This window comes from Apium graveolens, chromosome 11 (genome assembly GCF_009905375.1).
Source record: "Apium graveolens cultivar Ventura chromosome 11, ASM990537v1, whole genome shotgun sequence".
Lineage (NCBI taxonomy): Eukaryota > Viridiplantae > Streptophyta > Magnoliopsida > Apiales > Apiaceae > Apium > Apium graveolens.
Genome location: NC_133657.1, coordinates 4,732,110 through 4,758,703, shown reverse-complemented (window position 1 = coordinate 4,758,703; position 26,594 = coordinate 4,732,110). Strand labels below are relative to the sequence as shown.

At 35.1% G+C, this 26,594-nt stretch overlaps 2 protein-coding genes across 11 annotated transcripts; both read left to right on the top strand.

The window, feature by feature from the left end:
- The first annotated feature begins 8,301 nt into the window (after window positions 1-8,301).
- LOC141698213 (vacuolar protein sorting-associated protein 35A-like) lies at window positions 8,302-23,338 on the top strand. 10 transcript variants are annotated; one of them, XR_012564994.1, is made up of 12 exons: window positions 8,302-8,653; window positions 8,982-9,092; window positions 9,894-9,942; window positions 10,551-10,607; window positions 11,971-12,036; window positions 12,131-12,187; window positions 12,592-12,666; window positions 12,742-12,801; window positions 12,881-13,075; window positions 21,764-21,880; window positions 22,846-22,924; window positions 23,003-23,338. XR_012564994.1 is itself a non-coding variant. In XM_074502869.1 (10 exons), the coding sequence occupies exons 4-9, from the start codon at window positions 10,605-10,607 to the stop codon at window positions 22,849-22,851; spliced, it is 318 nt and encodes a 105-aa protein (XP_074358970.1). In that variant the 5' UTR covers window positions 8,302-8,653; window positions 8,982-9,092; window positions 9,894-9,942; window positions 10,551-10,604; the 3' UTR covers window positions 22,852-22,924; window positions 23,003-23,338. The 10 variants fall into 10 exon arrangements, 2 of the variants coding, with proteins under 2 accessions (XP_074358970.1, XP_074358971.1); XR_012564995.1 differs by having other exon boundaries at window positions 12,739-12,801; XR_012564993.1 differs by having other exon boundaries at window positions 12,369-12,666.
- Window positions 23,339-25,560: 2,222 nt separating this feature from the next.
- Window positions 25,561-25,836, top strand: LOC141695279 (secreted RxLR effector protein 161-like). Its single transcript, XM_074499538.1, has one exon. The coding sequence runs from the start codon at window positions 25,561-25,563 to the stop codon at window positions 25,834-25,836; it is 276 nt and encodes a 91-aa protein (XP_074355639.1).
- Window positions 25,837-26,594: the final 758 nt, after the last annotated feature.

Below are 26,594 nucleotides of genomic sequence, written 5' to 3'. Positions count from 1 at the left end.
CATGTGCCACTTCTGGGGCAACATTCTCTTCTGGAGGCAATCCCACGTCTGGGAGTTTTGTTACAGCCACTTCAGGGGCTTGAGCCTCTTCAGGAGGCAATACCACTTCTGGGGGAAACTTTTGCCACTTTGGGGCAATTCCAATCAATTTTCGTTTTCGTGGTACAATATCTTTTGCACCAATAGGTCTACCACGCTTTTGGCGTGGCTTTGAATCACCAATCAATTCCGCTAAAATTGATATATTGCCAGGGATTTCAATCCTGACCGGAGGATTAACAGCAGGTATATATGTTTTCACAATATTTCTAGAATCATTAAATGCATCTGGCATTTGATTAGCAATATTTTGCATATGTATAATTCTTTGAACCTCATATTCACATTGTTTAGTACACGGATCAATAGCATTTAATCCTAAGGCATTCCATGATATTTTCGAACTTAATTTATGCAAAATTTTATCTCTCCCTAATGTAGGGAACATAGATTCATCAAAACGACAATCAGCATACCGAGCAGTAAAAACATCACCAGTTAATGGTTCCAGATACCTTATAATAGACGGAGAATCAAAACCAACATATATACCAATTCTTCTTTGAGATCCCATTATAGTTCTTTGAGGTGGTGATATAGGAACATACACAGCACAACCAAATACTTTTAAATGAGATATATTAGGTACTTGACCAAGAACCAATTCTTGAGGGGATTGTTTGTGGTAAGCAGAAGGCCTTATTCTAATTATATTTGCAGCATGGAGTATTGCATGACCCCAAACAGATATAGGTAACTTTGATTGATGAACAAATATTCCTGAAGATAAGTGCTCCACCTATATACCTAAACAAAATCTTGTCCTTCCAAGATATTTCATTTCAAACTCATTTTTTAAATAGTTAGCAGCATTAGTAATATCTTCAGTAGTACCGATAATATTCAAATCATCCACATATACAACAATAATAACAAAACCAGTTGATGATCGTTGAATGAAAATACAAGGAAACACTTGATTATTAACATATCCATCATTCAATAAGTATTCACTAATCCTGTTGTACCACATACGACCAGATTGTTTCAAACCATACAATGATCGTTGTAATTTAACAGGATATAAATATCGAGGCTTAGTGTCCTCAATATTTAATCCTTCGGGAATTTTCATATAAATATCACTATCAAGTGATCCATATAGGTATGCTGTCACAACGTTCATCAAACGTGTTTCCAATTTTTCCATACAAGTCGTACCCATTAGAAAACGAAAAGTAACTCCATCCATCACAGGAGAGTATGTTTCCTGGTAATCAAAACCAGGTCTTTGAGAGAATCCCTGGGCTACAAGCCGTGCTTTCTATCCCACAATTTCATTTTTCTCATTTCGTTTTCGTACAAATACCCATCTATTCCCGACGGGTACTACACCAGCTGGTGTTTGGACTGCAAGTCCAAATACATTTCTCTTGCGCAAGGATTGCAATTCTTCTTGAATCACAATTTTCCATTTTGGTCAATCATCTCGGTGTCGACACTCTTCCACACTTTATGGTTCAGGATCGGAGTTTATAATAATATCAGATGCCACGGAAAAAGCATGTACATCATCAATCTCAATACTCCCACGATCCAGTAATTTCGCGTTATGGACATAATTCATTGAGATCTCATAATTTTCAGGTACCTTTGCTTCTGTGGAAGCATTTGCCACTTCTGGGGCAACATTCTCTTCTGGAGGCAATCCCACGTCTGGGAGTTTTGTTACAGCCACTTCAGGGGCTTCAATCTCTTCAGGAGGCAATACCACTTCTGGGGTATTTTCTGAAACTTTTGCCACTTTGGGGCAACTCCAATCAATTTTTGTTTTCGTGGTACAATATCTTTTGCACCAATAGGTCTACCACGCTTTTGGCGTGGCTTTGAATCACCAATCAATTCTGCTAAAATTGATATATTGCGAGGGATTTCAATCCTGGCCGGAGCATTAACAACAGGTATATATGATTTCACAATATTTCTAGAATCATTAAATGCATCTGGCATTTGATTAGCAATATTTTGCATATGTATAATTCTTTGAACCTCAAATTCACATTGTTTAGTACACGGATCAATAGCATTTAATCCTAAGGCATTCCATGATATTTTCGAACTTAATTTATGCAAAATTTTATCTCTCCCTAATATAGGGAACATATATTCATCAAAATGACAATCAGCATACCGAGCAGTAAAAACATCACCAGTTAATGGTTCCAGATACCTTATAATAGATGGAGAATCAAAACCAACATATATACCAATTCTTCTTTGAGATCCCATTTTAGTTTTTGAGGTGGTGATATAGGAACATACACAGCACAACCAAATACTTTTAAATGAGATATATTAGGTACTTGACCAAGAACCAATTCTTGAGGGGATTGTTTGTGGTAAGCAGAAGGCCTTATTCTAATTATATTTTCAGCATGGAGTATTGCATGACCCCAAACAGATATAGGTAACTTTGCTATTAGGAGTAAGGGACGGGCAATAAGTTGAAGTCTTTTAATTAATGATTCTGCTAAACCATTTTGTGTATGTACGTGAGCTACCGGGTGTTCGACTGAGATTCCTACTGACATACAATAATCATTAAAAGTTACAGATGTAAATTCAGCAGTATTATCTAGTCGGATTGATTTAATGTGATGGTCAGGAAATTGAGCTCGGAGTTTAATTATTTGGGCAAGTAATTTGGAAAAGACTGTATTTCGGGTTGTAAGTAGACATACATGAGACCATCGAGTTGACGCATCAATTAAAACCATAAAGTACCTATATGGGCCAGAAGATGGATGAATAGGACCACAAATGTCACCTTGAATTCTTTCTAAGAATTTTGGGGACTCAGTTTGAAGCTTAACCGGGGATAGTCGGACAATCAGTTTTCCTAAGGAACATGTTGAACAATGAAGTTCATTTTGGGATATTATCTTTTGAGTTTTAAGAGGATGTCCCACAGAATTTTCAACGATACGACGCATCATATATACTCCTGGATGACCGAGTCTTTCGTGCCAAAGGGAAAGTAGTTTTGGGTCTATGATTTTGGAGATGTTGACACTATGAGATTCAAGAACTCGTATACTCGTAACATATAATCCTGAAGAAACCGAGTGAAATTTTTCTAAGACCCTTTTATTGTCTACGGTGTTTGAGGTGATGAGAATGTATTATTTTTCATTCTCATTAGTAGTTTCAACGTGAAACCCATTAAGACGGATATCTTTAAAACTCAGTAGGTTTCTAGTTTATTTGCTAGAGTATAGAGCCTCTTGTATGTGTATGTGTGTCTTATTTGGTAAAAGAAAACTAGCTTTCCCAAAACCTTCTATTATATTTGATATACCCGATACCGTCCAGACATATGAGTTGGTTTTAGTCAATTATGAGAAGTATTTCTGACTCTGTAAAATAGCGTGTCTGGTTGCACAGTCAACAATGCATATATCTTCCATCTCTATACATATATAAACAAAAAACATCTTTATTAAAAACATACTGAGTACGTAGAACAACAACATGAAACAAGTACATAAAATGAGTACATAATGGAAATAAGTAAAACACAAAGGAAATAAGTAAATCAAGACAATACATATGAAGTCTAGTCATCTAAACCATGATAAAGATTAGCACCAGTGTCTATTTCATTTGAGGCCTTATTGATTGGTTCATTAACTAGATTTTAATTAGCAAAGTTGGTTTCTACTCTCTTTCCATTATTCCTTTTGGATGACTCGTAGAGGTCAACAAGATGTTTGGGTATGCGACAAGTACGTTGTCAGTTCCCCTCAGATCCGCACCTATGACAGATGCCTCGGTTCTCTCCTTCTTGGGGTGCCTTTCTTTTATTTGGCACTTCACGTTGCCATTTCTGGTGGCCAGAGTTGTAAACATCACGTTGCCACTTCAGGTGGCCAGAATAATATTAATTTTGTAACCTACCACGGAAATTTCCAAGTCCACGGTTTCGTCCATAACCTCGTTCTCCTCTATGCCCTTTCCCTCGTTCATTCTTCAGAAATGACGTGTTATGTACTTCAGGTAACTGGGTAGATCCTGTGGAACGTATCTGATGATTTTTCAGTAGCAACTCATTATTCTTTTCAGCCACAAGAAGAGAGATATCAGCTCGCCATATTTTTGAAAATTCCGCTCCCTATATTGTTGAGCCAGGATCATAGTGTTGGGGTGAAAGGTTGAGATGGTCTTTTTAATTATTTCAGCATCAATAATATTTTCACCACATAAAAATTAATTTTGAGCTTATCTTGAAAAGAGCAGAATTATATTCAGCTACAGATTTGAAATCCCGTAACCTCGAATTAATCCAGTCATATCGGGCATATGGCAAGTAAACAAGTTTTCGGTGATCAAATCTATCCTTGAGATTATTCCAAAGGGTGAGTGGATTTTTGATAGTGAGGTATTCAGATTTTAGATCTTCGTGGATGTGATACCTAAGAAAGATAATTTCTTTTGCATTTTGTTCAACAGTTGGGATTTTTTCTGGGTCAATAGTATCTTTTAGGCCATTAGCACTAAGGTGTAATTCCGCATCAAGGACCCATGATAAATAATTATTCCCCGAAACATCCAAGGTAACAAACTCTAATTTTGCAAGATTCTCCATTCTGAATAGATTTTAAATAAGATATAATATGTAACATAATATTTAAACAGACAAGTTGAAATAATAACATTATACAAAAGTTACGACGGCATAGCCGGCTAGAAAACTTTTGATTATTACTTGACGGCAACGCCATCTTTATAGTAGTATTACTTGACGGCAAAACCATCTTTATAATATTATTTGACGACATAGCCATCTTTATAGATTTCAATCAGTAACATAAATAAATAGGTAATAATAATTAGAATAAAATGAGTAAAGGAAATCGTACCTCTTTTATGAAATAGTTTTAGTTGATAGAGACTCGTGGGTCAGAATAAGTCGTAGCTCTTTCGAGAATAAAGCTTCATTTGGCAGAGACTCGTGCTAATAATGTGTTATAAACCTTGACTGAAAATATTAGTTATGTTTAATGTAGAGGAAGTATAGGAGAATAGAAGATATGGAGAGAAAGTTGTATCTCATTTCATTAACTAAATGAGCTATTTATAGTAGTTGGTTTACAAGTCTTACTAAGTAAGCTATTCAAATCTTCTTCATTAAGTATTACAAAACTTCCTCGATAAGCTTTACAAGTCTTCCTCGATAAGCTTTACAAGTCTTCCTGATTAAGTTTCTTTCTTAAGAAGCTGTGCAAGTCTTCCTCAGTAAAATTTGAGAGACTTCCTCGATACGCTTTGACAATCACTTTCTATTTAATCAAATATTTTAACAACTTTCTTGAAATTTTCTGAGTAGTCGTTTGATTATATGAATTTTTGGTTAAGAGCATATTCAATGGGAGAAGTTAAAATAGTTATAATCATAATTATTATTTTTTTGAATTGGTAAGAAAGAGTGGTATTAGCCATAATGATTAGTTATATTTAAAAATATTATTTTATTAGTATTTTTAAATTCATATATATGTATAACGCTTTTGCTCAAACGAGAACTATGATGGCCGTTGATTTTCGTAGTTAAAATTTGTGATTTTCGTAGTTAAAACTTTGTTGAACACCCTCTAGAACGTGGCCTCAGCATTCTACAGGTCGAATGTCATTTTGAACTAAGCATAAGTCTCTTCGGAGGGTCAATTATGTCTTAAGAATATTTTCTATATTAATAGATATATGATGATATCCTGAAAAAGCATCAAGAAAACAAGTACCTGATAACCCGAAGTAGCGTCTGTTGACGGAGGAATCTGGTAACAACAAAGTTTGAGGTTTCTCGCCGGAATCAAGATCTGTGACGATAGTTCTTTACCGGACAATCAAGCAGTTTGTGGTGGTTGTGCGTTAATTGGTGGCTGAGATTGATTATGGTAAGTGGTGGCTCCTTATCAGCACTCAACTTCTTACCCCTCTCAATGTGCCTACGTACCCTTTATATAGGGATCAAGCCTGACGTAGTTCTTGGGGAACAAAAAATCTAATGGGCTTAGACTTCTCATTCCTAGGCCCACTATAAGTCCTCCCAGAATCCATCTTCCTCTAGCTTTAGGAATGTCCAACTATGAGGCCCAACCGCGAAGGCCCAAGGCTCGTCTGTAATCATAGGACTTCACAGATAGTGCATCTCCCTGCGCAAGGATAACACTCCGCTATAGCTATTTCCCTTGAGTTACGAATGCAGGTATAGCCACAGTTCACTCCAAATGTCGGACGCGTCCTATCCCTTGAATTGGGATAACCCACCAGATAACAGGACAGGTGATCCCAAGCTCTTGGGTGCAAAGTGCATGATGACTCCAAAGTTCTCCAACGAAGACACCTGTTGAATACAAGAACAGAGCTCCCAAAGCACACACCAGTATTAACCCCGTATCCCCAACGAGGACACCCGTTGAATACAGGAGGAGGCCTTCAATCATTAGGCATACCCCTGGAGGCCTTCAAGCTTTTCACGGACATCCCCCTCCTTGACCGACTCAAGAAGGGAATTTTTTAAAGAGTACCTGCAACAAATATATTAGTGAAAATAATCTCTATTTCTCTTTCCATGCCTGCCTTGTCCTCAAGATATCCCTGTTTGCCTTGTCCTAGGTGAGGACAAACCCAACTATCCAAGAGTATGCATCTCCCAAGGACAGGACGCGTCCTCTTCTCGTGGAATGCACACATTTTCCTTGTATTACAACCTTAACATGTGGACAATCTATCTTGTCAATTCTACCCATGTAAGGCGCGCCCTGAGCTCTGGACGCGTCCTAGGTGCATTGAGATTTCCTCCCCATCCCTTGGCATGGTAACCTTGACTTCGAACGACACAACTCACACAGTCCACTACATTATGGACGCGTTCTATATACAGAGGGCACGTCCTCCCTTAGTACATTGCATCCCATAACTTAATCCTTCATCTATTTGCCCCAATTCTATTCCAATCGACCCATTCTTGACCCGAATGACCCAATACCAAATTTTGGGTATAACAACTACCCCCAAATTCCATACGCAGTTGAAGACAAAGTTGGAATTTTAATCCTTAGAATCACTTAGTAAAATTTGGCAAGTTATCTCTTGAACATCAAGACGCGTCCTTTTCTTTGGGCCATCGATTTGTATGAGTATTTTCAGGAAATTGAACCGTTTCTAGCCGTTGTACGACAGTTTTCATACATGTTGTCATACATGTCATCATCCTCCTTCACCTATAAATACTTTTCACCAACCCACAATTCTCACTTTACTTTTTTTCTCTCTCTCGAACCGCCATCTCCGCTGCTGCAAGAAGTTTTGCTTAAAAATCCGGTGATTCAACTGGCCATTCTCCGAGTTTTTACAGTCAATCAACCCCCAAGTTCCAAGGTACACGAATCTTCTTTTATTTCTTCATTTCGTCGAGTAAATCTACTGTAGCAAGCAAAAAACCGTTCGTGTTCTTCATTTTCACTTTACTGTTCTTCATTTTTCTTTGTATGTGTATATGTATGTATATAATGAATCCCTATATTTTGCTCTTTTGATTTTGTAATCGCAGGTTTCTAGGGTTATACTTAAATTTCCCCAAATTAACCAACAATCGATTAGAATTCTTCTGTGTTTTAGTCCTTGTGGACACGTCTACCCTACAGGGCACGTCCTACTGCTTGTTTATTGCATAGCTTAACTGATATAGGTTAATTTATTCCAACAAAAATAAAATGGACGCGCTAGCATACTAGGACGTGTCATACACTTTAGCTGACTTCTCACGATAGACACCCACGACGCGTCCTCGTATAGAATCCCGTCACTCCGCTTTCTTTCTTCTTTTCCTTATGCTCATGGGTGTCTTTCTTTTGACGCGTCTTTACTGTTTTCTTTCTTTTCTTTAAGTCATGGACGCGCCCTGAGCTTTTCATTTTTTTGTTTCAGCTGGAAGGCGAGGATACTAGATGTTACCATAGACATGATGAAATGACTATTGTAACACAAAAATAGTGTTAGCAATAATATTATAATTAGTGTTACCATAACACTAAATATTTAGGCGGGATTGTAACCAGGGGCCAAATCTTGCCAAATTTTCACCAAATTTTGGGCGACCCAAATGAGAAAATTTGACCCGCTCATTTTTACTAAAATAAAAATAATAAATTTGACTCGCTTCCTTATACACTCTTGATAATATGCACTCACAGATAAACACTCTCGTACACTCAAACACTCAAGATGGGTTCCCAGTCGGTGTCAGAGCTCGGAGATTAGGGTTCTAGTAATTAGGGTTTTCAGTCGGTCTCAGAGCTTGGAGATTAGGGTTTTAGTACTTGAATCAGAGCTCTCTCAATCATCAACGATAATTCTATTCGGTTTAATTAAGTAGGGTCTTCAAAGAGTCTTCACTGCAATTACATCTGAACGAGATATCAACGATTAGGTGAATTTAGGTTGGTTAATCTCAATTGGGGTTTTCAACAATCAAATTTATTAGCTTTTGAGCAATTGGAGCTTTCAACAATTTGGTTTCTTCTTTTTGTAAGTCGACTTCATCGGCTTCATGGTAAGTCGACTGTACTTCCCACAATTCTTCTTACCGAATTTGTTTCTTTACGATTTAAGACACAAACTTTTACCTAATAAATTAATTTAGACACACTATACACTTGAGTGTTTTTGTTTTTTTGTGTAGAATTATATGTTATATTTTCTTTTTAATTTATAATTTGATAAATATATGTGTGTGTACGCGGTAGCAGAAGCAATCATGTTTTTCATCATTTTATAAATTAATAATCTGGATTATATATTATATTTTCCTTGTGTATTTTTAGCCTTGAGTGCATTTTATTGTATTTAGTACACATAAACTTACATCTTTATTGCACCAGGTTCTAGCTAGGAGACATGACTTGAATAAGTACACTCGAAATAATGTAACGTTAGACGATTTCTACTTTTTTCTCTTCCAGGATGACCTTAATCCCCAGATAAATTTACAGGTTCTACACTTCTTCTCGCTGTTTGTAGCTATGTACATTTTTATTGATTTTGTTTACACATGAATGACTAGCTTAGATGATTAATTTGCTAACTTGCATTGCCGATGTTTAGTACATGTCCTGTATTCCTCTAATTGGTAATTGGTAATGAGAGATCATGTGTGTGAATATTTAGTTTGTTGTAAATAAGGACAACTAAAAAAGTTAGAAATTATAAAAATTATAATGAACATTTCTTTTAATCCTTGGGAACACTGAATTCTGAACTCACTATAATTGGGATACGATGCACTACATATAAATTTATTTCTTGCAAGCAGGTATTGTTAGTATGATTTTTGCATGTCCTTTGTGTGTTTTTTAAATTTTAAATGTGAATTATGCTTGATTAGTCCTCAATGGCGTGAATATTTAATGGACAAACTCCAGGTATTGTTATTATTAATATTTGTCGGTATTGGAGCACTTAATAGGTTTATCGAAATATTCTTTTGCACTTGTCGTATATTTGGGGCTGGTATTTTCACATGTCAACCCACATCCAATGCAGAAGTTGCATTTCGATTAAAGTATATAACTTAGAATTTATAGACTTAATGTAAATTATGGTATATGCTTTAAACTCTCATTACAAACACAGAGTATGTTTCAATTAATTTCAATGCTCTGCTTGGTTTACATTTATCAGTATATTTTACATCTATTTAACTATAGCTTCATTATTATGGATTAAAGCATTTTAACTCGGTATACCTTTAAAACAATACACTGCCTTCCTTTTAACAGGTTGATTGGTTTCAGGTACACCATGACATGACTGCCCCATTGCAACATTATTTCAAATATACAGGTTACAACTCTTACCTAACAGGGAACCAGCTGAGCAGTGATTGTAGTGATTTTTGAGTTATTATTATCGATTTATGTTGCTGCTTAAGCAGAATGTGACTTTGGAAGAATGTAGTTAAGATGAATTTTTGAATTTTGATTACGGCATTAACTAATAGGTGCTATTTTGATTGTGCATCTTTATTTGGAGACGGAGGAATTGTATTTGTTAATTTGAGCTAATCTGTTTTACGTTAACCTCAAGGGATGTTAGTTTTGGTCATTTGTAGTGGTTTTAGCAGTAGCGGAGTTTTTTGCATTACTTACAAAATAAGAGGACTTGTGTATGTTGACGGAACCTCCATTCTCTTAACTGGTTGATCTCCTGGGGTTTATTGGATAATCTGATCTTTTCTTATTCTGCATGATGGTCCTTGATTATGCGTATCCTGCTTACAAGTGTTATAAAACAGAAGAACAAAATAAGCCTGATGTAGAACAACTTCGATTTTGGTGTTAGTACTGGTAATTCCAATTTTTTTACGCCAACTAGAAGAGATAAATTAATTGGAATTTTAGAACTTTCTATGTTAAAGGAGTGTTTGATCAATTTTTCTTCTTTTGATTCAGGATCTTAGTTGCCATGTTGATAGTCATGGAGAGGGTAGGGGATACTTTTTTTTCATGGTAAGCCAGTTGTGGCTGATGTGTGCTATACGTTTCTCCTTGTTAAGCCAATTAATCCATCATTTTGTTATTCTTTCTATGGCTGAAAATCCTTAGATTACTACTGAAATTGAAATATTAAACAGCCTTCATATATTTCATTAATTAAACTATCATATAAATATTGTCTGATGAATATAAGTTGTTCAATCGCAAGATATGCCAACACTACTAACTGTCCAAGTATATTGAATGTACAATAAAGAGACCGGGATCATTAGTTTTCCATTTGCAGTGTTATCACTCCTTACTACAGTGGGGAGACTATGTATTAAAAGATGACCTTGAGATGGAAAACGAATATGGTGTTTTAGTAATTATTACTTGCTTAAAAATTTCCAAGGTTTCTATATTTATTAATCGGACAACCTAACTATATAATACCGTTTCTCTACAAGCTTGTTGATTTTTCAAATTATCGTGGTACTTCTGTTAGATGAATGAGATAACTTCATAGAGCGTTTAAACTGAAGTGATCAGGATCTATACTTTACCATACAGGCTTGTTCTCTTTTACGTAGTGTGCATAACAGATAAAGGTGAAGCAAAACTGTTCTTTTGTATATACTTGTGGTACCCCAAAACAAAGGCAAGGTTCTTCTGCAATTAAGTGGCAGAAATAAAGGAAGAACCTGAACATGTTCTTTATGACGGTATTAAGTGGCGATTTTAAATAACTTTGTGTCAATTATATACAATTTTGTGTATAATTGGTTTTGTAAATTTAATTAGAGCCTATACATGTTTTTTGTAGCTTCAAAGACACTACGCCATAAGTGGGCTACTATAATGCAAGTATTAGAAGAAGCGTTACATTAGTTTAGAAATTTTTGTTCTATTGTAACACCTCTGAATTAGTGATACAACAACTATAAAACTAGTGTTACACAAAAATGCTGGTGTTGCCTAACAGTAACACCATCAGTTGGTGTTACATTAGTTACTTTTTTAATTTTTAAAAATATTAAAATGAAAATATCATCATAAAATTAGATTTAAAATTATATTATGTATTATTCATGATTATAAATATCACATATAATATAAAAAAATAAGTTTTTTTAAATACAAATACATAAGATATTACTTTAATTTTATATATAATAAAAATATTTTTTAATGATTAATATGAAAAACTAAAATAAAAAAGTTAAAAATTATACACGTTCTACGAGGTGAAAAATAAGGCGGTATTTTCCCCCCCAAAACAAAAACACAATCGATTGACATCCGCCTTTCTCTATCTTTATTTCCCCAATTTTTACTGTGATATTCTCTCGCCCCATTTCTCTCTCTCTAAATTACATATTATCATAATATACAGAGAAATGTAGATGAGTAGTACTAAGATGGGCCGTTGATTTTATCGACAATTCCACTATGCTATCGGGTACTCTTTTCAATTAATCCATATGCTATCTATATTGTTATTGTGTTCTATTTTATTAATTAAATTGTGATTTTGTTATCTATTATCGTTGTAGGATGATTCGACTTTAAGTGAGCAGAAGAGAGATGCAGAAGCTAATTGGAAATCTCAGGTTTGCCTTTTTTGTCCGATTGTTTTGAAATTATTGAATTAGGTTTAGTGTGTTTGGATTAATAGAAAGTAATTGAAATTTGTTGCTAATTTTTGTATATTTTTTAACACTGGATAATGTAGTTTATGTAATCTGGTTTTTTTATGTCGGATTATGTCCTGATTAATGTGGTTTGGATTAGTTGGATGGATTTTTGTAGTGGTCCTTCGAGATTTGAGGGGGATCGACCTAGGTTTTGTGACAGGGATGGGTATCGTGCTGGCTCAAGTGGACCACCTGGAGAATTTGGCGGTGAGAAGGGTGGAGCTCTAGTTGATTATCTGCCAGAGCTCCACCCTTATATATGGCTGTAAAGAATTCTTTATTGAACCATCTAATTTTTGTGCATGGCTGGTTTGTTTCAGCCATCCGTTGATATCAAAATTATTCTTTCTCGATTAATGGAGAGGCTTTCAAATTATGCCGCTTCAAGTTCAGAGGTGAGTAACTTGTGCTTTTGACTTGGAATTCAGGAACTACGTATGTATTTCAGAGCCTAATGATTTGTTCAGTAGGTTTTACCTAAGTTCTTCCAAGTGGAAGCTTTTGCAAAACTGAGCAACGCCATAGGAAAGGTAATTTCAGTAGTTTAAGATTCTGTGCATTAGAAACTTTGTGGTATCTAGAAATGATGTTACATTTTTGACTTCACAGAAAACAAGAAACCAGCAGTCACCAAGAATACCGTAATTTCAGTTGTGACCAAGATAGGGCTAAACAAAACTAGAACAGGGGTGGGAATGACAAGGTCTAGCACTGTCCCGGTTAAGGTTAAGCTGGCCAAGGCTACTAATGTAGCTCCAAATGATACAGCTGCCAAGAACCTGACAGTTTGATGTAAATTCTGAGGTGATCCTCCATGGTGAACTTGGCTCATTGGCTTTCTTTGATCCATGAGTTAGAAGCGTTTATAGGCAAGTGTATAAGATATGAATGTGGTAGGATGATATGAGGGAATGATTGTGTATATATAGAGGGAGGAAATGTACAGGTTGGTGAGAAAGATGGACACAGGGCATCATGATAGGGTTGCCTTTCCACCTCGAAGTGTGTGAAGATGTAAGGTGTCATGTGAAGGCACCAATGGTTGCTTCAGGGTGCATTGCAGGACTGTGACTGATGAGCCTTACCCTTGTGTAACTATTGTTTTTAGAATATTACTTGGTTGTCCTGAAAACCATTCCCTCTGCCTCCAATAATGTCCCTAAAGCAGAGGATGAATATTTTAGAACAATTTATATCCATGACTGAATAACTGTTGGATTTTTAAACGCAACGGGGCGTGGAAAAACACTTTTTACACATACAAAATCCAAATAAAAACATATAAATCGTGAAAAAAAATTCGAGGGATCGAATCTAACCTTTTAAAATAATTCGGAGACAACGATCAGAGATCCTTAGCAGTTGCTCCTCAAGTGTGAAGCACTCCACCGGTATCCACCAAGAAAACGATGTTAAGGAGGAGGAAGGAGGTGGAGAGAATTGGGTTTTCCAAACTTTTTGGGTTTTCGGGTTCCAATGGGGTTAGAATAAAATAGGGTCTATAATAGTGTATTTATAGGCAAAATTTTCAGCTGAAATTTTCCCATAAATAATATTATTATTATCCCATTTATTATTCTCATTAATAATTAAAACACCTTTTAATTATTAATCCTTTTTCTAAACACTTTAGAAATAATTTTCTCTCTTGATTTAATTTCCAAAAATTAAATCCTTTAATTAATAATATTAAGAACTTTTCTTAATTATTTTATAATCAATTAAATCTCATTTAATCAATTATTAAATTTTCCAATTAATTATTTATTTCACAAATAAATAATTATTAGCCATTATTAATTAATTCCTCCACCATTAAATCATTCTCTTTTTATGGTGTGACCCTGTAGGTTCAATATTAAGCCGGTAGTAGAAATAAATAATAATAAAACTATTTTATCATTATTTATATAAATTCTCTAATTTATTAAATATGATTAATTAATTAATCACATTTATTCTACATCGTGAGTGATGCTTCTCAACATATCGCGACTATCCGGATAATATGAATTCACTGCTTAGAATACCAAGAACCTGTCAGTGAATAGTTACCGTACAATAAACTCCTTCTACCCTACAATATCCCGATTAAATACAAGGCATGGATCTCGTGTCAAGCCTATCTAATTCAATCACTTTGCTTACCATTTACTATGCATAGTTCTATGCAAATCAGAAACTCCTTTCTAATTTCATTTACTCTGGCCAGAGATTCCTGAACTAGCATAAGTGGATCAGCCTTGAACATTCGCTTCCTTCACTGGAATGGGTAGATCCTTTATTGATCATACACTATCTTCGTGTACAAATTCCTATACCCAGAAGAGCCCTAATAATTGTCCCTGGAGACTAAGAACTAAACCAAAGCATAGTTCAGTGTACACAAGATTACTATGATGACCTCAATTCTAAGGATACTTGTACAACTATCACTATGTGAACAACCGCTGACACGTGAGTGAACTCCATCAGTTGTTCAGCTGTGCGAGTCATGTTCAGTGAACTTATTCTATAATAAGCATCTACATACTAGCTATAGTGTTACCACACAAATGTCTATGAGAACAGACATCCTTCATAATGAGGCAATCATAGTATGTACCGATCTTTGCGGATTATTAATTACCAGTTAGTAATCCTATGACCAGGAACTATTTAAGTTTAGAGTTATCATCTTTTTAGGTCTCACTATTATGATCTCATCATAATCCATAAAAAGCTTTACTCTAAACTATGGTATATCTTATTTAAACACTTAAATAGATAAAGCCCGTAACAAAACAAGTCTTTATTAATATCAATGAAATCAAAACAGATTACATAAAAGTTATTCCTAAATCCTAATACATGATTGGACTTAGGACATATTCCTTTCAATCTCCCACTTGTACTAAAGCCAATCACTCTGGTATCTAATACCCATCTCATTTTTATGACGATCAAAGTGACTTTCAAAAAGTAGCTTTGTGAGTGGGTCTGCTATGTTGTTATGTGTGTCAACTCTATTTCAATACAATATAAGAAATGTTATCGCGCTCCCACTAACCCTTTTTAGACGCATGGTTCATCTTCGTTTTTGATAAAATCAAACTCTTTGATTGTCTCATCAAAACGAATGTTCCATCTTTCGAGAAGCTTGCTTTAAACCACATATGGTTCGCAGCAGCTTACACACTAGGTTTTCATTTCTCTTGGAAATAAAACCACCTGGCTAATTGCCAGATCTCATAGTCGTAGTAAGCAGCAATCACAAGCAAAATCCGAACTAATTTTAACAGGGCTACAGGTAAAAAGTTTCATCAAAGTCAATCCATTGCCTTTGTTTGAATCCTTTTTCCAAAAGCCTGGCCTTAAAGGTCTCCACCTGGCCATCTGCTATAATCTATCTTTTGTATACCGTATACATAGATTCCATTCTGGATTTCATGGCACTATGCCATTTCTCTGAGTCAACACTACTTATAGCCTCATTATAGGTCACAGGGTCGTCATTATCAATGATCGACAACTCATTGTCATTCTCAATGACAAGGCCATAATACCTCTCAGGTTGGCGAGACACTCTCCCTAACCTATGAATGGGCTGTTCCACAAAAGGTTGTTCAGTCAGAACAGGTGTTTCCACTCGATCTGTAGTAGTTTGTGCTTCTTGAACTTCATCAAGTTCAATTTTACTCCCACTGTTTCCTTCAAGGATAAACTCCTTTTCCAAGAAGGTAACATGTCTGGAGACAAACACCCGATGATCGGTGTAAAAGTAATACCCTATAGTCTCTTTAGGATATCCCACAAAACTACATTTTACGGATCGATATTCCAGCTTATCTGGGTCAACTTTCTTGACATAAGCTGGACATCCCCAAATCTTAACGTGTTTAAGACTCGGTTTCCTTTCTTTCCATATCTCATACGGAGTTTGAGGAACAGATTTGGAAAGCACCTTATTCAGTAAATATGCTGAGGTTTCCAATGCATAACCCCATAGGAATACTGGAAGATTTGCATAGCTCATCATGGACCGAACTATGTCTAACAAAGTTCGATTTCTCCTTTCAGATACCAATCTGGAGGCGTCCACTGAGAGACTATACAATTTACTTTGAGATAATCTAGAAACACTCCATTCAAGTATTCACCACCTCGATCTAATCGAAGAATTATAATACTATGTTTGGTTTGTTTCTCCACTTCATACTTATATTCTTTGAACTTTTCAAAGGCCTCAGACTTGTGTTTCATCAAACACATATCTGAATCTAGATCTATTATCCATGAAAGTAATGAAGTATGAAATCCACCCATGGCTTGCGTAGACATTGGTCCACTTACATCTGTGTGTACCATTCCTAGCAAATTTGCAGTCCTCTCTCCATGTCTACTAAATGGAGACTGCAATGCCACTATAAAGTGAGATTTTCATCATCCATTTTCTTTTATTAGTTTGTTTAATCTGAAATAAATTATGTCACATACATACAGACCATTATTTAAAGCACCACATCCATAAAGAATATTATCTCTAAGAATAGAACATTCATTATTCTCAATAATAAATGAAAATCCAGCCAAGTCTAATATGGGAATAATATTCCTCACAATCGAGGGAACAAAATAACAATTATTTCAAACAATAGTCTTGCCCGTAGGCCTATGTAAATGAAATGATTCTACATCTACAGCAGCAACTCTTGCTCCATTTCCATCAGTAGAATCACCTCCTCTTCCTCAAGAGTCCTACTTCTCCTTGGTCCCTGCAATAAATTGCAGATATGAGAACCACAGGCGGTATCTAATACCCAAGTAGAAATGACATATTCACTTCTATCATGAACATACCTGAATCAGACGCGGTAGTCTCACTACCCTTCTTCTTCCATTCTGCAAGGTAAACCTTGCAGTTCCTCTTCCAGTGCCCCACCTTGTTACAGTGAAAGCAAACAACTTTGCTCTTGGGGTCTTCAGCTTTTGGTGGAACCGACATTTTTTCACCTACTTTCTTCTTCTTGGAAGGGTTCCTCTTCCTTTTCTTAGGATTGGAACCTTCACCAATTAGAAGAACAAAACTCTTCTTAGGGGGAAAATTCGATTCCGCAGTCTTCAACATGTTGTGGAGTTCAGGCAGGCTGACATCCAACTTATTCATGTGAAAGTTCACAACAAACTGCGAGAATGAACTCGGAAGCGATTGCAAGACCAAGTCTTGGCTCAACTCCCCATCCATGGCAAAACCAAGTTGTCCAAGATGTTCAATCAAATTGATCATCTTAAGTACATGGTCATTCACAAATGATCCCTCAGACATCCTACAACCGAACAGCTCCTTCGATATCTCATATCGAGCTGTCCTCCCCGCCACATCATACAACTCTTGTAGATGCATGAGGATAGTGTGAGCATCCATATGCTCATGTTGCTTCTGTAGCTCAATGTTCATGGAAGCTAGCATGATGCATTGAGCAACATTTGCATCATCTATCCACCTACGATACACAACATGTTCATCATTATGTGCATCACTAGCAGGTTCAGTAGGCTTAGGTGAGTCAATTACGTATTCCAGCTTCTCAATCCTGAGAACAATTCTCAAGTTTCGAAGCCAGTCAGCATAGTTAGGACCAGTCATTTTGTAAGCATCTAGTATGCTCCTGAGTGATAGTGCAGAAGACATAACGTACAAAGTAAATCTGTAAATGATAAACACATAACAACACTTAGCAAATATTCAATTTCATTTCAAAACACTATATGAATCGGGTCTTTATTCATAAGTAGCTCCCACTAGTTTATCTAATTTATTTAACCCCCTATGTGAAAAATTAAGCATTCATAATGCTAGTGGGAATAGGGATCCTACATTCCATTACACAACCCCGGCTGTGGCATGAAACGCCATGTAATGTTCAATAGGCAGACAACTCTTATCAATTACATCTTATGTTATTCCCTAATCAAACTTTAGCCTCTTGAATAATTGAGTCACGGCTGTGGCACGACAAACTCAATATTCTAAGTCAAGTCTAACCCAATATTCCGTACAATTGAATCAGTACCCAAAGGCCCACGACTGTGGCACGTAACGACCTTTAGATTCTTATTCAATGTACACATCTCTATGTAATAGACAAGTATTTCTTATTTCGAAATCAAAGCCCTCGGCTGTGGCACGAAACGAGAATGATTCAAAAATAAGAACTACTTTCTATCATGTTGGAAGGCTATGACCGACACAAGCCCGTTGTGTCATTGGCCAATTACTACTTGATATTATTTAATTTTAGAGGGATTATATTACGTTACAATCATAATCATATTATAAAGAGATTCTTCCTTTTAAATTAAATATTTCAAATCAATAATCAATAATCAGACGATTCCCAGATCGGGTGGAGCATTGTCAAGAGGCGTCACTTAATAACCCTTTCTTACAGATAGAAATCTGTTGTTGACAGAATCATCATTTCTCTCATATCGAAAATTCATATTCAATTACGTGTTTCACAAACACAAGAATCTCATGATTGTATTCATAATATTATTCTTAAGGTTATGAAACAATTTCACTATACTAGGTTGTCTAACAAACGCCTTATGTTTATTTAAGTTCACCTAAATCTATCATCGCATGATAAACTAAGCATATATCACATATATCAACATGAATAAACATCAAGGTAGGCATGTTACATCATCTAGCACATTAGTCTAACCATTATACATCTCTATGTATCACATGAAGCATTTAAAATCAATTAAAACAATCAAAAACAGCTTTAAAACACTTCATGGAAATATAAACAGTTCAAAACTTTTATATAAACTACAATTGATCACTCCATTAGATCCGTCTCGAAAAAACGAATCCAACGGTATATTGCACGCCTAAAACGGAGTTACGAAACTCCCAGAAAATCAATTTTAAAATCAACAGAAGGGCTGTAACGCACTACAGGAACGCGTTACAGGGTCTGTAACGCATTCCGGTGATGCGTTACACCCCTTTTCAGCCATTAAAGGGTGTAACGAATTCCGTAAATGCGCCACAGGTGTGTAACACATTCCCGGAATGCGTTACACCCCTATTTTTTTTTTAATTTTCTGCAGCCGCTCTTTTCTTCCTTGGAAAACGTGCCTGACAGTTCTGTTACTTCTTCCGTGCAGCAGTAGACAGACAACAACACAGAATACAGCAGATGGAGTACAGATATAATATATATATACAACATATTATATATATATTTATATCTATATTTTATTACGAATTTAATTACAAGAACTTCAAAAATTCATAATAAAAAATCTATATATCATAAAATTATGAAAAAAATACCCAGACGATCTACAACACTTGTAGAACCCAGATCAACATTCAAAATTATTCTGAGAAACGATTTCTCATCAGAAAAAATTAATCCATGATATAACTTGTAAAAATCATAATTAATTCATACAAGCACATAAAATTCTGAAATTTTTACCACAGATCTATATGCATACAACCTATGCTCTGATACCATTGTTGGATTTTTAAACGCAGTGGGGCGTGGAAAAACACTTTTTACACATACAAAATCCAAATAAAAGCATATAAATCGTGAAAAAAAATTCGAGGGATCGAATCTAACCTTTTAAAATAATTCGGAGACAACGATCAGAGATCCTTAGCAGTTGCTACTCAAGTGTGAAGCACTTCACCGGTATCCACCAAAAAAACGATGTTAAGGAGGAGGAAGGAGGTGGAGAGAATTGGGTTTTCCAAACTTTTTGGGTTTTCGGGTTCCAATGGGGTTAGAATAAAATAGGGTCTATAATAGTGTATTTATAGGCAAAATTTTCAGCTGAAATTTTCCTATAAATAATATTATTATCCCATTTATTATTCTCATTAATAATTAAAACACCTTTTAATTATTAATCCTTTTTCTAAACACTTTAAAAATAATTCTCTCTCTTGATTTAATTTCCAAAAATTAAATCCTTTAATTAATAATATTAAGAACTTTTCTTAATTATTTTATAATCAATTAAATCTCATTTAATCAATTATTAAATTTGCCAATTAATTATTTATTTCACAAATAAATAACTATTAGCCATTATTAATTAATTCCTCCACCATTAAATCATTCTCTTTTTATGGTGTGACCCTGTAGGTTCAATATTAAGCCGGTAGTAGAAATAAATAATAATAAAACTATTTTATCATTATTTATATAAATTCTCTAATTTATTAAATATGATTAATTAATTAATCACATTTATTCTACATCGTGAGTGATGCTTCTCAACATATCGCGACTATCCAGATAATATGAATTCACTGCTTAGAATACCAAGAACCTGTCAGTGAATAGTTACCGTACAATAAACTCCTTCTACCCTACAATGTCCCGATTAAATACAAGGCATGGATCTCGTGTCAAGCCTATCTAATTCAATCACTTTGCTTACCATTTACTATGCATAGTTCTATGCAAATCAGAAACTCCTTTCTAATTTCATTTACTCTGGCCAGAGATTCCTGAACTAGCATAAGTGGATCAGCCTTGAACATTCGCTTCCTTCACTGGAAGGGGTAGATCCTTTATTGATCATACACTATCTTCGTGTACAAATTCCTATACCCAGAAGAGCCCTAATAATTGTCCCTGGAGACTAAGAACTAAACCAAAGCATAGTTCAGTGTACACAAGATTACTATGGTGACCTCAAGTCTAAGGATACTTGTACAACTATCACTATGTGAACAACCGCTGACACGTGAGTGAACTCCATCAGTTGTTCAGCTGTGCGAGTCATGTTCAGTGAACTTATTCTATAATAAGCACCTACATACTAGCTATAGTGTCACCACACAAATGTCTATGAGAACAGACATCCTTCATAATGAAGCAAGCATAGTATGTACCGATCTTTGCGTATTATTAATTACCAGTTAGCAATCCTATGACCAGGAACTATTTAAGTTTAGAGTTATCATCTTTTTAGGTCTCACTATTATGATCTCATCATAATCCATAAAAAGCTTTACTCTAAACTATGGTATATCTTATTTAAACACCTAAATAGATAAAGCCCGTAACAAAACAAGTCTTTATTAATATCAATGAAATCAAAACAGATTACATAAAAGTTATTCCTAAATCCTAATACATGATTGGACTTAGGACATATTCCTTTCAATAATTGTCCGTAAATTCATGTGTACATCTTACAGTAAAAAAAATTCAGCAAGTTGGGGGGGGGGTAGAAGTCTATGGTATCCTTGAAACCAATATACATCTTTTACTGGCCATACAAGTAACAACATTAAAACTTTGAATGCCATATGAGATTTTCCTCTCTTGAAAAGGAGAAATAAGGAAAATTTACTGGGTAATTGGTACAACTTTTAGTTTACACAGTTGGATAAGGTCTCTAATTTCAGTTTCACATTATTTTTTTGATTTTAGGTATGCCATATATCTTGTCTGAGCTTCTCTATTAATGCAGGTCATAGAAGCTCAAGGTGACATGCCTATTGATGGAGTTATAACATTATACTCTTCTCTGCTGACATTTACTCTTCATGTCCACCATGACCGTCTTGACTATATGGATCAAATTTTGGTAGGTTTTGCCTTTAGAACATATCAATATTAAAGATCATGATTTTTGTTTGTCAGCTGCCTTCTTGCAAAGTCTCTACTTTCTCAGGTTAATGTAAATAACTGCAAGAGCTTCGCGCATACTCATTGTAATTAATTTATTGTTTGGAGTACTATCTTTGATTTAGCTATACAACCTTTAGTATTGTCTTCTAATACTCATTATATAGGATCTATCCAACACATTTTACCAGACATGTTGTGTTGAATGGATATAAAAGTTTCATAAAATCAGATAAATCTAATTAAAAATATTTTAGACTTTTGTTATAAATATGCAACAGACATGTTCTTTTGTTCAATATGCAGCATGAAGCCACCGTGTTATATGACCGTCGTGCAAATAGGTTGTGAAGCTTTTGCAAGATGCTTACAAGTATCATTTCCAGGCTCGTCATATCAATTATCTGTTAAGCTCGTTTAGTTTACTCTTAGTTCAGTATTGCCCCTCCTTACCTGGATTTCTAGTTGTAAACTAAGAAAAGAAGAGAGATATAAAACTGAACCGTAACTTTTATATTCTGGATTGCTCACCCTTGGTTGAGACCTGGGCACAGGAAGTGCATCTTTTATATTCTCTTCAGAGCTGAGTCAAACTGAGTAGCAAGAACTGCATGTTACTTGCTTGAACATTCATTTAGCAAAACATAGTAGCTCCAACAATTCCAGTAGATCTGGATCTTGTCTTGGTTAAATTCATCGATCGAGTCATCAGTCTGTTTTCATGGTGGTAATATTATTTCCTTGTATGTTTTTGGTTTCTGCTAGTTTACTCTTATATGTGATTTTTTATCTATTGTTAATTGTTATGAAGTTGTCTACTGTTTTTGCCTATGTGCATATACAGTAGGAAGTTGTATTATATATAGTGTGGTTTTATATTTATTTCTTGAAACCTAATTTTGATTATGCATCACTCTTTAACAGTCTTAAAGACTGGTTGAACCTAGCAGGAGTTGGTCAATTTGTCACATATGTACATAATAAAGATGCTAATGTATCTCAGGTAAATCCAAAGTGATGATCAGATTTCTTCCATTTACTATTCTGGCATTGTAGGCTAATTTTAAATCTTGCATTTCAGGTTTATATAATTGATGCAAAGAAATTTTCAGAGATGCCAGTTGCAGTGATTACGCTACCAAGCAGAGTTCCATATGGTTTTCATGAAACTTTTATGAAAAAAGGAGCTACATAAACAAGTTGTAACACACGAGCCCTGCAAAACAGATACAGTGGTTTCTTGAACAAGCAGATTGTGTATGGCTTAAGCCTTAACCCCACTATAGTTATAATTAAAAACTATTTTGATTTATCCGACTTTAAAAGATTTTGTTGGCGATGGAGATAGTTTGGAGAATTTATTTTTATCTAGTAGTTTGGTTTGCAGAGTTGAGACACTTATGTATGCAACTTTGATATTTTGTTGATTATGGATTGTTCTCAAAATAGACCATATATTTCAAAAATGTCAAAATTAACTCTTACATTTGCTTGTTCTAGTGTAATATTTGTTTACATATAATATTGCATTACATATATTACTAATGTTACAATATATATAGTGGCACCCACATTGAGTCTCGGACACACATGTGGGACCCACATTAGAACCCACATTTGCAAAATAATTTCAACCTAATATAACATCTATAAAACGTTACAATTGGCAATGCAGTGTTACATTAGGGGCCTATTGTAATACTTCTAGTTCTGTTATAATAGATAGCCAAAGTGTTACAATAGGGGACCTGAGGTAATGCTCACAAGTGCAACGACCCTTACTGTTACAATAGGTCTATTTTAATGTTTTTCTGTCCTATTGTAACAGTAGAAAGGCATTACATTAGGCCATTTATGGCGTAGTGAGAGTTACAACTAAAGAGAACAAAGAAGATGAAAATTCAGGCGTGGAGCAACATCAAAGAAAATGCCATGTTTGGTGAAGCAAGTAAAGAAATTTCAGTTCTTGTATACTGCTTGGTGGCTTTTGGAGGGAATTTGAATGTTTGTTAATTTTGATTTTCTTAGAACTTTGTATATGTTGGATAAACTTGTACTTTTGCCTACAGTTCTCAAGTTGAATTAATATATATTCAAGTCTATATTCAAATCTTATTGTTGCAAGTAGATTTAGATTTTATTATATTTCAAAATTAAAAAGTTTAACCAATAGATATTTTTATGCTGGCAAAAACAGGAAAACTTGATACAATAAATACAAGAGTGTTACAGTAGATATAAGAGTGTTTATGAAGGAAGTGTTACAATAAGCTATAAAGATGTTACCAAAAGAATTTAACTGTTTTAGAGTGTTGTGTTACAATAGCAAAAATGATGTTACAAAAGAGTTTATTATAACATTTTTTTGGTGTTAATAAGGGTCTATGGGTGTTGCAATAGAACCGTGGTTACACGTGCCTGGTGTTACTATAGAAACAGAAAGTGTAAACATAGGGAGCCTATTGTAACACTTCTACCAGTGTGACCAAAGTTTCAAAAAGTGTTACCTTATACCCCTATGTAACAGGGGCAAATCCAAAACCCATAAATTTTTAAAAAGTGTAATCATAGCCAATTTTTTTGCTTTAGGTAATACTTTTTGGTCATTTTAACATTTTTTTGGTGTTGCTACTGGCCAGATATGGTGTAGTGAATACACAAAACAAAAGGCCCACTTAATTACATCCATTCTGATGGTTGAGGTTCTTCCCGGATGGAGTCTTTAGAGGGTCACATATATTTTGGGTCAATGATTGATGATTTCTCAAGAATGACTTGTGTGTTCGTCATAAATCATGAAAGTGAAGTCTTTAAGATTTTCAAGCAGTGGAAGGTGCTAATGGAGAATCAAATAGGGAAGAAGATTAAGAGGCTGTGAACTGATAATGGCCAGGAATTTTGCTAGTCCAAGTTTATAAATTCTGCAAGAATGAAGGGATTTTTAGGCATCACAGAGTTAGGGATACACCACAACATAATGATATAGCAAAACGTATGAATGAGACATGCTAATTACTCCGATATAATACAACATGTTATCTCATTTATCGTGGACCTCACACAGGTATTCATCTCAACTCCTATTGAGAGATGGTATGTAAGCCTGCTAATTACTCCGATATAATAGTTTTGATTGTACTGTTTATTATCATGTAAATGTGGTAAATTGGAGCCACGAGCTAAAAAGGGAGTATTTGTAGGCTCTAGGGATGGGGTTAAAGGTTATAGAATCTGTTCTCCATCTGAAAATAGGGTTATACTGAGTAAAAATGTAGTCAATGATGAAAATTATATGTTTAACTCTATTGTGAAGTCTACTATTATTTCAGAAAGTGGTGGTGTTGAGAGGAGGGTGAAGCAGGGAGTTACTCAAGATGAAAGTGAACCATAACAGGAATTTCAACAACCATAGTCAGAATCGGAATTATCAGTTTCATCATCACTAGTAGTGAAAGCACAGTTTGGCTCTTGATTGATTGAGGAGAGTTAATTATGAGGTGCCTCCAAAGAAATATGATTTTGAAGATATGGTGGCATATGCACTACATGTTGCTGAAGAGGTGGATCCTGGCTCTGATGAGCCATCCACTTACAAATTAAGCAGTTACATGTACTAAGTCTGCTGAGAAGAAGGAATACATGTCTCGATTTCCCTATTCTAGTGCAGTAGGAAGCTTGATGTATATGGGTGATCCAAGCAAAGAGCATTGGCAAGCTATGAAGAGGTTGTTTCGGTACTTAAAAGATATGTATGATATTGGCCTCATTTATGGATGTGATACAAAGTGTTTGGTGACAGGGTTTTCAGACTCTGATTATGCTGGAAATATTGACGGTAGAAGATCTATGAGTGGTTATACTTTCACTTTAGGTGGTTCAATTATCATTTGGAAAGCTACTCTGCAACCTATGTGACTTTGTCTACTATAGAAGCAAAGTACATGGCATTGATATAAGCTGCAAAAGAAGAAATCTGGTTGAAAGGTTTGGTCAGTGATTTGGGTCTACAGCATGATCAGGCTACAGTGTATTGTGACAGTCTCGATGCAATCTGTTTAGCTAAGGATCGGGTCCATCATGAGCGAACTAAGCACATAAATGTAAGATATCATTTTCTGAGAAGTGAGAAGAGAATCAGGGTGAGCAGAGTGGGTATGATAACCTAGCTGATACGTTCACCAAGCCGGTTCCATATAGCGAGCTTCAGCATTGTTTGAACTTGCTAAATGTTCGGAGTTTTTGATTTCCCCTTTAGGGCAATATATGAGGCGCCAGAAGAGTTTTTTCTGGTACATCTGGCATTATTATGGTGCATTTGGTACATCTATTTTTGTGAGAGGGTTCAAGTGAAGGTCGCGATTTGTTTGAAATATGTCTTGAATCTATTTTTACAGAGTTATTTGTCATAGGCCTATTTTTCTGGATTTTTCCGTAAGCGCCTAGAGATTTTGGATAAACTAAACTCTTTTGTTTATTGGAATATATTCCAGAAGGTTATATTTATTATAAGAGAATGTATTAGGTCAGATTCATAGAACTTAAGAGATGTATCTGTTTCAAATACATGTATGATGGTTTATATTCTTATTCTCCTATTATAAATGGAGAAGTCTGTATGATAATATTATGATTAATATACAGATACACAATTCATGTGCCTGATATACTAGAAT